Genomic DNA, 16672 nt, shown 5'->3' on the forward strand with positions numbered 1-16672 from the left:
CAGCGGGCGCAGGACGCAGGTAAGTGTGGGGCGCGGCCCCTCTGCGTCCCCCCGGGCACCCCGGGGGCAACCTCCTGCCTCCCCACCCACACCCACACCCCCCGGGCCGCCCGCACCACTGCGCTGCTCCGCTCTGCTCAGGCCTTGGCAGCAGCCCTGCTCCTTGTTATTTTGGGGTGGGAATTCAGGGACAAGTGTTCACATCTTTGCAAGAGAAACCCACCCCTGGGATTCTTCCGTCATCCGAAAACGAGCTGGAGCTTTGCGTCTAGCCAGGGGCGCCGCCGTGTAGAAAGGGTGGTTAGTCTGAGACCCCTAAAAATCTTGGTTTAGAGAGGATACGTTTTATTACACCGGGAAATTGCAAAAAAGATTAATTTTTTTTTTATTTTTATTTTTTGCAGTTTCTCAGCGGGTTTAAGGCAGGGGTGGGCAAAATAAACCCCGGGGGCTGGATGTGGCCTGCCAAGCTGGCCCGCGGGGCCCCTAAAAAATTTAGAAAATTAATATTAATCTGCCCCAGGCTGCCTGTCATGCAGCCCTCGATGGCTTGGTAAAACTCAGTAAGCGGCCCAAAATAATTGTCCGCCCCTGGTTTAAGGACTGGGCTTTGGGGACACGTTTGCAGCAAAGCTTTGAGGACGTGGCATCGAGCCATGTTCTGATTAAAACTCTTATCTGTGCAGGAGCAGAAAAACACCACGCAGCGATTTCTGAAGGGAACAGCGAGGAACCTGGGTGCTCCCTGTGCGTATACTGAACAGTTCATCTCCGCGCTTTGCCTTTTGTTTTCTACCTATTCTACCCATTTCTTCCTCGTTCCTACAGCCTGCCACACTTCTAGCTTCTCTCGCTCCTTGGAGTCTCAGACCAGCAGAGGCTCCCTATGCCTGACAAAGGGTGACTGCACCCAAAAGCTTGCTCAAAACTTTTCTCCAACTACTCAGCTGGTTTAATAAGAGAGATCATGTCTCCGCAAAGAACCTGTCCTGCCTGGTTTAAGGACTTGCAGGGCTCTCCAGCGCAGTGCTTGGGAGGGGACATGCCCTGTGTGTCCAGTCACAAGGGATGAAGTCGGGGTTGTGTAGTTCTCCGAGGGTTGGGGAGGAAACGTGCAGAGCATGGCACAGCTCGGTTAGCGCTGCTCACACCGTAGTGGCGTGGAGTGAATGTGCACCTAGTTGCCGTTTAGCTGGTTGCTGCATGCTCTTCAGTTATTTTTGTTGAGCGATAACAACACCCTGGTGTTGCTTTCCTGCGTGTCCATAGATATTTCCATCTATTCCTTCCTTTGCATGGAGTGCAATATGGGACTTCATGTCCTGCTGAAGTTCTTCCTTCTTTTACCTAAATCTGATGTAATCTGCCAATTTTGCAAATCCATGTTCTTTCCAGATTACTGAGTTATTTTAAACAAGACTAGATTTACCCCAGACCATCACATACCATTGCTTTTTCAGTTGAAGTCAAATTAAAATCTGCTGAGACTGGAAACAACTGGGGGGGCAGGGTTCCCTTACCTTACTTTTCCAATTACAGGCTGAAAGGACAGTGATATTCAGATTAATGCTCTCTCGGTCTGGTTTTCACAGTCCTGATGATGCATCAGCAATAAAAGTGTATTTCTGTATCTGTTATCAGTTGAGTTCAATAGGATGACGTGAAGAAGTAAGGATTGCATGCATGAGCAAGCATTTTCAGGAATGGGTCTTAAGTATGTGAATGAGCAACAAGTAGTCTGCTGGCTAATACTTAAAATAGAAATAAGCTTTTAACCTAGTAAAGAGTGTGTTTTCTAGTGTGCAATGGAAACCTCTCCACTGACCTTAGGAAAGGTATTCTCAGCGTACACATCTTAAAACAGGCTTTGACTCAAGTATATCAATTGACGTAAAAGACTGCTATGATGTCTCTGAGTAATGTGCTTTTTTAATGAAAGAAAAATATGGTTTTCTGTTTGTTTTAAATAAAAACAAAACCTCAACGTTAGGAAAATATAAGATGCATAATGTGATGGGAAAAGTAAAGAAAATTAAAATTGAGTCTATCTCTATAAAAACAGTTTGCAGAATTTTTCTATATACAGTCAGTTGAGTGTGCCTCCGTGAGAGAATTTGAGGGCATTTCTTTCTGAGTTTTCTGGATGTTTTCAATTTGGGTTATAGCCACACGAATAACAAATAAGTTGGTGTCTAATTTCCAGTGTTTCCTGCTTCTTTGCAAACATACTTGTTTTCAATCCACAGAAAACATCTTAAAAACATGCTGTAAGGCATTTTGCCATCATTTTTTTATTTTTTAAACCTAGTTGCAGTTTGTGGACAGATTTTATTGACTCGTTTTATAGGCCACCCTTCCATCTAAGTCAGCAGTGCTCAAATTTTCGGTCCTGTGGACCAGATGAGTGGGGAGGGACCACTCTGCAGCCTGGATCGGCCCTGGGATGCCCGACACCACCCTGTCCCTGCCCTGATCGCTGAGATTTGTCCCCAGGGGCCTACCCCTACCCAACCGTGCCCCAGCACACTGGGATTGAGTCCCAGGGGCCTGGTGTTGCCCCGTCTTAGCCTTCCATAACGGGTTTGGGGCCTGGAGCTGCACCCTCTTAGTCCCTTGTGTGCTGGGATGGGACCCTGGGCCTGGTGCTACCCCACCCAGCCCTGCATGCTGGAATTGGGTGCTAGATCCAGTGCAGAGCCCAGGGCTCCCCATGGGTCCAGGAATTTGGCAGTGGTGCCACTCCTCTCCCACCACCAAATTTCCAGGCGTACGGGGAGCCCCCCGGGATGGATGACACAGGGCCAGATTTGGCCCACAAGCTGGGGGTTCAGTGCCCCTGGTATAAGTCATCTTTTAATAACTACAAAAAAATGTAACGGGGATAACTGAGTACACACAGTATCAGATTGGAAGATCCAAAAATCATACAATATTACACAGTGTAACTGGCTTAATAATTTTATTAGAAAATATATTTGGTTTAATGATTGGTGGTTTTTATTAGGTTTCTTTTTATAGACAGGTTTCAACAGTAATAGCAGTCCTTGAAGGACACTTACTTACATTCGAGTTCTGTTTGAATTTGTTTGTGTAGATGGCAGAAAAGCTGTACGCTGACAGGCCTCAGTTGAATGTGGAGGCTGAAGAGCCGGATGATACAGTGGATGCAAGGCCAGACAGAAGTGAGAGATTGTTCATCTTTGGAAAGTAAGCAATGTTTTTCTCAAGTCCATTCAATTGGCAAGCCTGCTTGAAGTGGACTGTGTCCAGTTCTTTTGTGCTTTGGAGGGCATCAAGTGTTGCTGGAGGCAAACATACTAAATCTAGTGAAAAAACCTGATAAAAAGTCTGGAAAGATATGTCCAAAAGTGCTGCCTTTAACTAGACATACTCATCCTCTGCACCCCAGCAAAGCATTTTTCTATCTAGACAGTAATTGATTATACTGCAAGGAGAAATGCAGGCTGTGCTGCATGATGTTCTTCCCCTTCACTGCCTTGATTCAAAGTGAAAATGAGAAGGAATCCTAGTTGGCTAAATTTCAGATTTTATTAATAATAGCACTCCTAAGGCTTTTTTGAAAGTCAGAAGTTACCCAAGTACATTGAACTTCAGCCTGGTTCTCGCTTCTCACATGGCTCTTAAATGGGGGTAGCAACTGGGAACTGAATGCAGTGTTTTCACTGCACTGAGTTCGGATATTCTGCATCATGAGAATCCCCAACGGGCTACTTAGAACATCCTACACCCATCTCCCTCCAAAAAGTTTCACCAGGGCCTGTTACCCAAAAACTTAATCTTCTTGAGAGCTGCAGAATCATTTTTACCTTAATTTTAAGGAGTGCAATCCCCACTGAAGCATCATTTTACTTACCATAACTTCATAGGAAGTAGGAAGTATCGTCTGTGTTATGTTAGACCTGTTCTTTTGGGAAAATAGCCATCTGGAATTGCTAATGGCCCTTAAAGTGAGAGAAAGACTATTTTGTGCTGAGTGTTTCTTGGTGTTAGTGTTTTTCTTAAAAAGGGCTTTTACAATTTATGTCTTCTGCACTGTACAACCTTGAAGTGAATGGCCTAGCCCTGACCAAGCGAAGGGAAGGCGTTTGGCTTTTTATTTACATTGTAATTATGAAGAATGGGTTAATGCACAGAGTCTATAAGGTTTAAAACCCTTACCTAGGAGTCAGAAGAGCTAAGTATTCTTGCAGCAGAGTTGCAGAGTTGACGTTCAGCAAGTAGCTTGAAACTTTTCCTGCTGCTTTTCTTAAAGAAGTGTTTTATGAGGCTTAATTAATGGAAAGCAATGGAAAGCTGTTGTGGAGGGTGTCATAGAAATGTCAGGTATTCCCATCGGTGCACTTCTAAAAAAATGTAAATATTCCTGTTTAAGATTATACCCACAACCTGCAGTGCTAGCAGATACAAGCAGAGGATGTGACATTCTGCCTCCAAAACCTGAGCAGCAGTTTTTAAAGACATATTTTGAAATTAATGCAACTTGTGTTTAAAAAGCAAAATTGTTCCTCTCTATGGGGAAATAGTCTAGTTCCATTATTCTGCTACTTGCAGTTTATCACTTTTAGTGAAAGACAAGAATCAATGTCTTTATGTGCTGAGAAATGCTTCAAGCAGCGTAACTGCCCAGTGTGCCAGGCATTTGTATTTTGGGAACGTCTGGGGAAACATTACCTTACCCAGGGAGCAGGGCTGTGCAGCTGAGAGCTCCTGAGATGCGTGCAGCCCACGACGGGGTAAACTGTGACCTGGAGGGCTTATCAGTGGTGTGCCGCCTCTTCTCCCCCCCAATCTCGCCCCATACTTAATGCCCGCCACCAGATTTGGGGGCATCTGTTGGCAACTAAAATCAGAGGCGTGGTAAAAGTGACGGGTGCAAATGAGGATGGTGGTGGTCACCCCTTGGATTTTGAAGCCCCTCCAGCAACTAGTCCCTTGCTCCTGCCTCATTTGTAGGGTGAGAGTGAGCCACTAGATTGGCAGCATGGGCAGATTTGCTCTCTCCTTCCTGTTTAGGGAATTTGACTCTGTAATTTTCTCTCTTTAAAGAGCTTCTAGTTCCAACCTGATAGTTCCAGGAAACGAAATGTTTTTTAAATATTACCCGATCTTTCTGTTTGTTTGTTTGCCACTAGATGGCAGACGACCCTCATTTTTTACCGCGCTAAAAGGAGCAGAACATGCAGCAAAATTGATGCCGTTTTTATTTTTCTGAGCAGAAACAGGCCAGGGTGATCATAACAAGTATGAAAGGCATTTTGGAAGGAAAAGAGGGCTGCTAATTTGAAAAAAAAAAACAAGTGCTCACTTTTCACGTAAAGTGAACAGCATATCTTCTTTGTTGTTTGCTTCCTGTGATCCTGTCGTGCTGTTCACACCTGGATCGCTTTCAAAGAAATCCATTTCTCTAAAGGATGCTGTAATAACCTCCCTTTGTGCTTTTGAGCATCACTTGTCTTTTCAGAAATGTGGCCTGGCTTACTACTTCGGGTATTTTAAACTACGCGTTTTCTCTGAGCGTTCCTTCCTATAAACAACACGATTATCCATCACTTCATTCAGTTGTAGGTAGTAGACAAAGTTGTGAGCCACCATGATTTTTACCCTGCAAAGGCCAGAATGAAAAAGTTAGAAGTCTGATCTCCTGGAAGTCAATGGAGCTGGGGTTTTTACCCGTGAAATAGTTTTTAAAAACTACCAAATGTTCCTAGAGTTCAGCAAAATAGAGTTTTCTCTCTTAACAGATCTGGTGGTATTTCTTGTGCACCCAGTGAAGTGAAGCATGATTCAGTAGCAGACAGGTAAGAGCTGTCAGGCTTTGGAGGCCAATTTCACATCATTTCACTCTATAAAACTGTTCTTGCCCTCTGATTGATTGCTTTTACACTTTCCCTATGCCTCTTCTGTCTGTCTTATACTCTGGATTCCACTTCTCGGTTGGAAGCTTTATACAGCATTTAAATAAGTATATGTGCAAGGGCTTTTACAAGCCAAGAGCAAGTGAAGCTGAAAACCTAACGCTGTACACGTCAGTACTTTTAATTCAGTGCCTTTAGTTCAGAAAACTTAAATGAGTGAAGTGTCACAAAGCCCTGGTGGGCCAGGTAAGGGATATATAGAGAGTGGGTTTTTTTCCTTTGCTGAAGTGAAGCCACTTTGAGATTGAATACAGCATCAGTTTAACATGATGCAGTAAGCCTAAATGTATTTTAGGAGCATAAGATAAGAGGGGTACAATGCCTACCTGAAAGCAATGGGAAATTTTTGGAGTCAGTTTATAGCTGTCTCTGAGTTGACATTTGACCAGAACAGTAGGTTAAACAGCCTTCCTTTTGCATAGAAAAGTACCTTGATTAGTGTGCTGGCCCTTTGATTATATAATGACTTGGGAAGTGCTGGCAGTCAAATTTCCACCACCACTTCCCATGGCAGATAGGTATTCCTTTAACATTTCCCATCTAAGTCTCGACCTGGCCTAGGTTGTGAAATCATATCAGATTACAGGTAATAGAAGTACACCGTATCTATAGATACTTCTGTCATTAATAAGGAACGAAAATATAAAAGTATAATACCATGCACTTTGCATTTTAATTAATTTGAGAAGTCTCATTTTCATTTAATTTGAAAGTTTCTCTGTCAGAAATGTCAGTGGGTGTCTTGTTCTCTTTGTTAATGGTTATGACATTCCCATTTACATAAAATTAGCTTTGAAAGTTTTGCAAACTGGAATACAGATAGATGTATTTTTTCATAGTTCAGGTTTTGCACTAGGTGATAGAGCATCAGGTTTTGGTGGCCATGGACTGAAATGAAATATGAAGTAATCTAATGTAACTGTACAGCCTGTTTCAATGTATCAGCACAACAAAAATCAGATCCTTTGTTAATATATGATTATTCTGCTGAGGGTCTGCCTCAAAATGTCATTACAAAATCCTTTGCTTTTTTGAGCGTGCGTGAGCAGAGGTGATGGGGGCGGGGGAGTTCAGTGCACTTGCATGAAAACGGAGTCGTGTAACTTGTACCGGAGAGGGAGGAATAAGCTGGTAGACCCTCTTGTTCACTGGGACTTGAATCATGTTTTAGATTAATAACCAGTTTTGACACCAACATCATAGATGCAGGAGGATTGGGAAATTGCCTTTGTGTCAGTCTTACTCTTTTGTTGTTCTTTCATCCTCCTGGGAATTATTTTCCACCCACCTTTGATTATCTTTTATCTCTTTCACAACAAGATGCTTCACAGGTGGGGTGTGGAGATGATTTTTTTTGTTCGTCCTTTCAGATCCATGTACATTTTTAAAGATTGCTCACTCTGTATTGTTCGTGCCATTTAAATGTTGAATTTTTAAAAGGTTATGGCAATTCCTGTGTGGGCAACAGTATACACATTTCGGAGGATTTGTTATAACGTAGTACACCAGATCTTTCCTATTCTGATTAGTCCAATTAGTCTTTTAGAGTGTTTTCATGAGACTGGAACTGTACCACTAGAGAGTGCCTCTAGCCAGGCTGAGGCGAGCATAACAATTCATCACGTCTCATCCAGGACCTGTTGTTCCCTTATAGTATGTACAGTAAATGCTCGGTTCTCTTGAAACTTTACCCTTAGCATAACAGTTTCCTTAAGACTGAGCCAATATTTCATATCTGCTTTCTGGCACTTCCCCAGGTGATACATACAGTAAATGCTCAGATAGCTTAGATTTATATCTTTGGTAATCAAAGCAACAGGTCAAGTATCAGGTGAATTACTGTAGTTACTAAAGAATCTGTCTCCGCACGACAGCCAGAATTAACACAGAGATTGAGAGAAAGCTAAGCTGTCCTACCCGTATCGTTTATTATTTTTAGCATTTCTAAATAAGCAGCCAACAAGGAAGTGGAGAAATGTAAGCAAAAGCAATAATGAATCAGGACTACGTAAGAGTGCATACATGAAAAATAACTGAGAATTAAGAGTGCTACAAGATTTTTTTAAATTGCATATGGTAATGTAAGGGTTTTTTTAAATGTTCTTTGTTATACCAAGGCAGGGGCAAAGGCAAAAGAGAGGGTAGCAGTGTGTATTCAAAGTTGTGCTGTTTTCCACTCTCTCAAGGACGGCTTTGCTACCCTCCTACACTGGGCAGTGCTACAGTCAGAGTGATGAGTGTCTGTGTTTTCTGCCTGTCAGCAAAGGTGGATCAGGCCTGCATGACCTCAGCAGCTTGCTAGGCCACAGCCAGGAAGGTTTGAATAGCCCCATAGAAAAGTCCAGCGTGACCCACTGCTGACACAGGCAAATCTTTGGGCCTGAACGCAGAGCATCCTGGTTCTCTCTCCGATACAGCTCTGAGCATGGTGGGTTCCTAGCATTACTAAAGAAGATCGCACTTGTTCTTGCACACAAGGTGCAATTCTTTTCCGATGCAGAGTGGAGTGCCACTTGAAGATGAGCCAAGGTACTGTAAAGAGCTGTATCTCTCCCTCATCTGTCTTGCTTCCTTTTTGGGAATGTCACGAATGAATACCCTAAAAGAATTCAGCTTTGTTCTTCCAACCAGCTGTTGCTCAGCTGGAATACTGCAATTGTGAAATCTGCCCTGGAAAATGTGTATTTGTTTTGCTCTGCTTTGTTTTGTCATCTGCCGAAGTAGGAATGCTCCTTTTCATTCTGTGATGGTTGAAAAGAGGGGCTTGGTGTTGGTGTTATATAGCATAATTAGGAATTATCTATATATGTAATGCTGCCTAAGAACTAATTCAGCAAGACCTCTGTTTCCAGAACGCCTATGAGAAGTACACGAATATACAGAATTGAGCTATAAGGTGGAAAACCCTTCCAGATGGGGACTTGTATTTTTTAATATGTAAAGCATTTAGTGACTTTTGAGTGCTATATAAATACCAAATAGCACAGAAAAGATACAAATGGCACGCAACCGACTGTCAGTGCAGCAAATTAAGCTTCTGTTTATAGCAGGAGTGTAAATATAGGGTTAACGGTTAATTCATTTAATGATGAATGTGACACCACTGTGTTATCCTGTAAGAACGTGAATAGAGATTTGCAGCAGACAACATGCTGTGAGCCCAAAAGAATAGGAAACTACTGCCTGCTTTTTTTAAAACTATTGCAAAATGTGGACACAATACTTGGACATAATAGACTGTGTCTGACAACATTTGTACAGTATGTAGCGGAGTGAGCCCCACTCAGCTTCCTATAGTTATCCATATATAGTGACTAAAATTGCAGACACTGAATTAACTCTGAATAACATATGAGCTGGAGTGACAGCCTTCATGTGGTTCTAGAAGGATGAGAATAAGATAGATGGCTGTTTGTGTAGATGTACTAAACTGCAAATCCAGGGGTCCATAGAGTATGGAAAATATGCCAAAAGCTGGGTTGTCCCTTCCATCCCACAGACCCCATTGATTTCCTGCAGGGCAGGAATCCCCCCTTGCAGAGCAGCTTGCAAGATCAGGGTAAATCCATTTCTAGTAACAGACTTTCTCACGCACCCTACCCACTACATTCACGTTTCTCCACTTAGCCCACCTTGGCATCCTTCTGAACCCTGTTATTTTTCAAAACTATTTGGAGAATAGAGAGTGAGTTCTGAATGCCAGCAAGCAACTCTGCCTCTACTGAACCAAGCGGAGAAAGCAGTTGCACTTGAATTTCCCAATTGCCAATTCTCCTTTTTCCTTTCTAACACCAGAATGGAAAGAGCTTTTAGCAAAACTCTCTCTCTAACTTTAGCGGCTGCTCCAGTACCATATAAGGAGACGGGCCATTTCCAAGATCCAAAATATTGAGGGTTTCAGGAGGTTGAGAAAATGGCGAGTTCATATTTATACAGAAACAAGTGGTATGTCAATCCAAATCACAGAACCCGTGCAAAATGCACTCTCTGACAGGAACGCCGCTAAGCAGCGGCGTTCAGCGCCTCGTTTTTAGGCAATCGTCAGGTAAAGCTCCATCTAGAATAGATTGAACTAAAGCAAGATGACAGGAACTGGGAACCCCCAAATCCGAAAGAAATAGCTTTAGGGATGAAAAAGGAGAGTGTGTAAATAGCAAAAGTAGAGGTACCACATTTTGGAGCCAATTGCTTTAGAGAATAAGTGTGTTTTTAAAAACGGATTAAAATAGATTTCTGCAATGGAGGAGCAGGGAGTGCACAAACATTTTTATTTTTGCTCTCAAGCAAATCCCGGGACGTCATTCTCCCCCTGTACTCGGCCTTAGTGAGGCCGCAGCTGGAGTAGTGTGCCCAGTTTTGGGCTCCACAATTCAAAAAGAATGTGGAGAAGCTTGAGAGAGTCCAGAGAAGAGCCACGCGCATGATCAGAGGTCAGGGAAGCAGACCCTACGATGACAGGCTGAGAGCCCTGGGGCTCTTTAGCCTGAAAAAGCACAGGCTCAGGGGGGATCTGATGGCCACCTACAAGTTTATCAGGGGCGACCACCAGCATCTGGGGGAACGTTTGTTCACCAGAGCGCCCCAAGGGATGACGAGGTCGAATGGTCACAAACTACTTCAAGATCGTTTCAGGCTGGACATAAGGAAGAACTTCTTTACTGTCCGAGCCCCCAAGGTCTGGAACAGCCTGCCACCGGAGGTGGTTCAAGCACCTTCATTGAACACCTTCAAGATGAAACTGGATGCTTATCTTGCTGGGATCCTATGACCCCAGCTGACTTCCTGCCCTTTGGGCGGGGGGCTGGACTCGATGATCTTCTGAGGTCCCTTCCAGCCCTGATGTCTATGAAATTTTTAAAGATGTTTGCTACTGCTTTTCTGGATCTCAGAGGTGAAACTACAATTAAGATTGTCAAGGGACTTTTAACTACTTAATTATGTGGTTATCCTGTTTTGGAATTTAAATTGGGCGCTGTGTGCAATTGGGAAAGGGCTTAGAAAAGAGCAAAAAGAATGATTCAGAATGGGAAGAACAGGCTTTATGGAAAGGGTCAGTTGAGAAGTTCAGTCCCCTGAATTTATCCAATTTGATCCTGATCTACACATGACTACATTGACAGCAGAGGGTATTTAATTTAACTGAAAAACACATGACTAAATTTAGTAGATTAGAAGCTGAAGGTAGACCAATTCAGACTGGAAATAAGGGGGAAATGAGTAAGGGCACTTAACCACTGTAACTATTGAGGGTTACACTAGATGACCTCTGGAGGTCCCTTCCAGCCCTATTTCTCTACGATTCATTTATCTAAGGACATGAAGTCTTAAATCAAGATTAGATGGCTTATTAAAGATGTACTGTAACTCAAACAAAAATGATGGGCTAGATGCAGAAATTACTGCCTTATTTTTTATGGCTGTTATGCAAGAGGTCAGACTAGATGATCATAAATTCCTCTGGATTTAAAATCTATTTCTGGTTTGGGGAAGGAATGCACTCTGGGGACTGCAACCCTGTGCCTTACCTAGGACTTGACATGAATTAATCTTGGACAAGCACTAAGAGCTTATCTGCTCAGGATGTAAATTTACAGTGTAGTAGCTACACCTCCCTAACACCCGAGGTGGGCATGCAGTGCGTACTAACATTGATTTGGTTCCTCGTAGGGTGGAGTATGCTATTTTACACTTAACTGCGCTGTGTCAACATGGGGAGTTAATCTGGAGTAGCAAGCGCACTGTAAATGTGAATCAGTACCTACTGTGTGTTATACCCTGTTGAAAGAAGCCATAAAGTCTACAGCCACCTTATGACATGAGCATGTGTTATCATCCCTGTTTTATAGACAGAGAAACCGAGACCCAGAGATCTGCACTCACTTTGCAGGAGTCATGCAGTGAGTCGGCAATAGAAGTAAACCCCAGACCTGTGCCCAGTCCCGTGCACAAAGCTGCTATATGTATCTACAAAGCCAGAAATCATCCCATTAGAACAAAACCTGCATTTTGTTTCTGTAGACTACTTGGTGGCACTGTAGCTGGATAAAGCACAACGACAAAATGTTAATTAGACCATCCTTTATGTATAAGTGATATAGCTTTCATTGTACCCAAGGAGGTGACGTGATCTAATATGCTCTAACAAATGTGTTGCAAAATACAGGGATTTTTTAAAAAAGAGATGCATCATTAACTTTTAAGAATTGTCTTTATTTCTTTGACAATGCTGCTATATTTGCCATAGCAAGAAGGAAACTACCATATTTTCCCCAAATCCACAATGACCTTAAATTTAAGACAAGCCCCCAATAAGTAGATTCTATAAATGGAAAATTTATAAATTTATTATAATTTTCTATATATAGAATCCAACTATTGGAGAATCGTTTTACATTTGTCCCCACCACCACTGTAGTGGGAAAAGCAGTAGTAGGGGGGCAGTGAGGTCCAGGGGTGGGGGGTAGATGTCCCCTGTTCTCCCCCTACCTTGTGCCTGCCTCCCCCTGACGTCACCTCTCCCCTGCTTTTCCCCTGCTTCCCCTTGTTCTGGGGGCTGAGCCTGCCCATACCAGAGCAAGGATAAGTGGTGGATGGGGAGGGAAAGGGGCAGTGGGGGGAAGAGAGACTTTAGGGGGGATGAGTGGGCTGGGAGGAAGGAGAGAAAGACGTGGAAGGGGATATGGGCCTGAGACCACGGGGTGGGAGGCGAGGTAGGGGGGGCAAACAGCAGCTGTGACTCTGGCCCCAAGCCAGGGTCAGGTCCGCAGCATCTGCCTGCCCCCCGCCACCTTGTACTCTAATCCAAGACAAGGAGCTTTTTCTTCCCCTGTTAAATGGAGGTGTGGGGACACAGACCTCACTTTGGAATTGTATAAATATGGTAAATTGTTAATGTGACATTTCATTTTTGGACAAAAAGTGACTTCTACTGTACAAGCTTTTCATCTTAAATGGTGCAATTTTCAGGCATTGGAACTTTAAATAAGTGTTTTGAGGCTGAACGTTGCATGTTTGCAGCTCATGTCGATGGTAATAGATTTGGGTTGTAGTCTAAGGAAATGATTAACAGGGTTTACCCTCTTCACGTTTTCTGGAAGACCAATAGAGCTACATTTTTTCTTTAAATTAAGCCTTAGTTTTTACATTTTAACTTATGAGGAGGGTTTGGATGGCTTAATAAAGACAGGTCTTCTTATTGCTTAACTCCCTCGTTTAGCTTTAGCCTGAGTGAGTAGCACTTGATGCTCTTCCCCTCTAAAGATTTTTACATTGGCTTTTTCAGTGAATTGACAGCTTCAGTGTAGTTCCAAATATATCCTTAACAAACATCACCATAATTGGCATTAGTTGGCAGCCTCAGCCCTGATGCAGTAAAAGTTTATATGTGGGTTTAACATTGCCATCATTAGTAGCCTTGCTGATCTCAGTGGGGTAATAAAGTGTAATATGTGCATAAATGTTAGCATGACTGAGGCAGCTACTCTTGATCCCCTTCTTTCCCTCCATCCTCTTCCAGCAGCAGCCTTCAAAGTTGAGGCACGCTGGTGGAGCAGCAGGGGAGGTAGTCGGTACTAACAGTGTCTCACCTGTGTGGTTGATATAGACTTTGAACTGTGATGCTATGAGTATGTCACCTTTTACAGGCAGTATTTTTTCAGCCAAGGAAAGCAGGGTAATATATAAAAAATACCATATTTTGTTGTACACACACACCCCTTTTATAGCTGCCAGATGCAACTATTCAGATGCCGATTCACATTGGGATTCACATTCTTTTTTCCAAAAAACAGCTGCAGGAAATTGCATGCATTATTATCAGGGATCCAGGTTTTCCATTTCCCATGGACAAACAGAGAAAACCACAGATTTTCCCCTTTGCTGGAGGAAAATGCGGATTCTCATTTTACTGGAGAAGACCGTGCATTTTGCAGTTTTGCAAGGAGCTCTCTGCAGGCTGGCAGAGTTGCATCCTGCACGGGAGCGGGAGGAGGGTGATCAGGCAGGGGACATCATGTGCATATATATGTACCTGGCCCCGGGCAGCCTAGACAGCAGCTCCCATAGGTAAGCGAAGGGGGGTGCACGCAGTGGCAGGGGGCACACCCCCTACCTAGCCCACAGCAGGCAGTGGGGGGGAGCCGGGCTCCGCTGCAGCAGCCACTGCCTCCTGCCAAGGCCAGAGGGCTGCAGACCTGGGTCCTTGGCCCCATTGCCCTGGCAGAGCTAGCAGGGCTATGGTGGGGAGTGAGGGCCCTTTCATTTTAATCACAGATTTTGGGATTTTTATCAGAGAATTTGCAATTATTTATCAGGGAAAACCAGGATCCCTGGTTCCAATGTAATATGTTAGCAGCAGTTTCTGCCATGGGAAAATGAAAGTAATTCTCCGAGGAGTAGAACAATGAGTGCAGTGTGCTCCATCGCTCCTACTGAGTTACTTATTAAAAAAAACACAACCTGTTTTTCCTTCATTTTGCCTTTCAAAAGCAAGGTGCATATCTTATTTTGGGGGGCGTTGTATGTGAGAAAACATGCTAATTTAGGATATTTGATTGGTTTGTACGGCACGGTACTCTTCTCTGAATTAATGTGCTTGGGTTCAATAACTTTGGTAAGACAGTCCTTTGTTAGAGTAAGAAATGCAGGTTAAGTTTATAGATGCCAGATGCAACTGTTCAAATGCAGATACACAACCTTTTTTTCTATTCTCTTCTGAAGGAAGGGGGTGGTTTTTTGTTTTATTTTGGGGAAAGTGTTCTCACCCTAATTTTTTACTGGTTTCTCGTCTTCCCTTCAGACTATTTCTCTAGGATATAGCTTAGAAGTCTTCCAGGTCTGGTTATTTTATCAATGATTAATCTTTCACAGCCAGTAGCAATTTCTGTAAATCACAGGCAGATAGATTTTTGTAGGCAAATTAGGAGTGTAAAACATTTGCTTGAAATATTTTTATGTTCCTGTATTATTGAAAGTTGTCTCTCAGTTATTTGCCAGTTGTGTGAGCTGTTGAAATTGCTTGCCATTTTTTTCCGTCAACCAAGTTCCCCAATTTATAAGCTAGTACTGTATGTACTTTTGTTAAACAAGAGGGAAAACAATGATTAGACTTAATAAGTAGCTGCTTACATCCGAACCCTTCAGCAGAGTAATAGCACTGCAACTCCTTACAGACTCTGAAGAATGTTGTAAATTGTACCCGTTTTACAGATGAGTAGCAGAGAGGTGAAGGGAAATTGCCAGATACACACTGACCAGATCTCCCAGTTCCAAGCCTGATGGCTTTGTGTATTTGAAGACTGTTGTCAAATACCCCCTGTCTTCTCTTCTCCAAAATGAAATAATCCTGGTTTCATAGTTTGTAGGGTCAGAAGGGACCTTGACAGATCATCAAGTCCGACCCCCTGCCATGGCAGGAAAGAGCACTGGGGTCAAACTTTCAGTCTGTTCTCATAAATCATGTCTCCCGGGCCTCTAATCATTTTTGTCAATCATTTGTCATTTTTGCCTCTGTTGGACTATTTCTAATCTCTCCACATCTTTTTTGAAGTATGGGGCTCAAAACTGGACAAAGTGTTCCAGGTGAGACCTTACCAGTACTGAACAGAGTGGGAGAATCACTTCCCTTGATGTGCCAAGGGAAACTGCATTAAGGGTCTTCTTACGTGAAGGGCCAGATCCTAAATTCTTAAACCCCGGACTACATTATCAACTCCAGTATTAATACAGTACTGTAGTAATGTCCAATTCAACTCATACGATGAATACCTAGTCTTATCCAGCCTTATAAAAAATGTTGGGTAGTCGTACCATGACATGCTCCTCTAAATCCCCCAAAGTTGCCACTCTGCCCATTTGATGCAGCATTGAAGGCAAAAGGCAAGAGTGTCATCATTGTGTGTAGGCTGCTGTAAGTCTCCATGCCACCTTACCCAACTAGAAATAACAGAAACTCTGTTTTTTTATGAATCTTAAGTTCTAAAAAAGCTGCAGTCATGTGTGAACAAAAAGTGTTTGCTGTTCAAGTACAGGTATTTTTTTGAGAAATGGTTTGAAATGGGAGAGAATAGAACTTTAGTGTGCATTAATTTGGGATCTGCAAAAGTTTATAATGCCTAGCATGGAGGAAGGAGTTAAAATGAGTAGTAATGAGGAGTGGACGATTAACCAGGTGGTAGCCGTAATGGTCTAGAGCCAAAAGGCATCAGAACTTGTGGTAGAGGTAATATCTTTTATTAAACCAACTAGATTTTTGCAAAAAAATTATTTATTTGCAAGCTTTCAGGCACAAGCACCCTTCTTCAGGCATAGGAGAAAAGATTGTAAAAGTTCTCCTAAGTAGAAATGAAAGTTGATATTGCAAATTTTTTGCAAAAATCTAGGTGATCTAATAAAAGATACCACCTCTTCCACGAGTTCTGATTCCTTTTGCCTACACGGCTACAACCTGGATACCCGACACATGGAAGATATTGAATTTTAGCCAATTTGTTAAATGAAATCTTCATTGTTTTACAAGGAGGAAGCAAGTTTTACTGTCTAAGGCCCTGCTCCTGCCTTTGTTCGAGATCATTTGTATTATCACAGAGCCCAGAGATATGTCACCACATAAGAAATTCCTGCCCAAAAGAGCATTCCATCTCTTTACTCTTCTGGGAAATATGAAGCATCATGGCCAGAAGGAAATATGACTCTACATCCTGCTTGCCACGAAACAACAAGGTAAACAGACTATTCCA

At 42.8% G+C, this 16672-nt stretch overlaps 1 protein-coding gene across 3 annotated transcripts in view; it reads left to right on the forward strand.

Moving 5' to 3' along the window:
- CASP7 (caspase 7) overlaps window positions 1–16672 on the forward strand; it is a 32590-nt gene continuing 15918 nt past the window's right edge. Inside the window, exons 1-4 of one of the 3 annotated variants that reach the window (XM_006022829.2) lie at window positions 1–19; window positions 687–747; window positions 3095–3207; window positions 5763–5819. In XM_006022829.2, coding sequence (XP_006022891.1) covers window positions 3095–3207; window positions 5763–5819 — 170 coding nt within the window. In that variant the 5' untranslated portion in view covers window positions 1–19; window positions 687–747. Of the gene's footprint in view, window positions 20–686; window positions 748–3094; window positions 3208–5762; window positions 5820–16672 lie in introns of those variants that run through there. The other 2 variants (XM_006022831.2, XM_025203175.1) reach the window with 2 other exon arrangements.

This window comes from Alligator sinensis, unplaced genomic scaffold, assembly GCF_000455745.1.
Source record: "Alligator sinensis unplaced genomic scaffold, ASM45574v1 scaffold559_2, whole genome shotgun sequence".
NCBI classification, from domain to species: domain Eukaryota; kingdom Metazoa; phylum Chordata; order Crocodylia; family Alligatoridae; genus Alligator; species Alligator sinensis.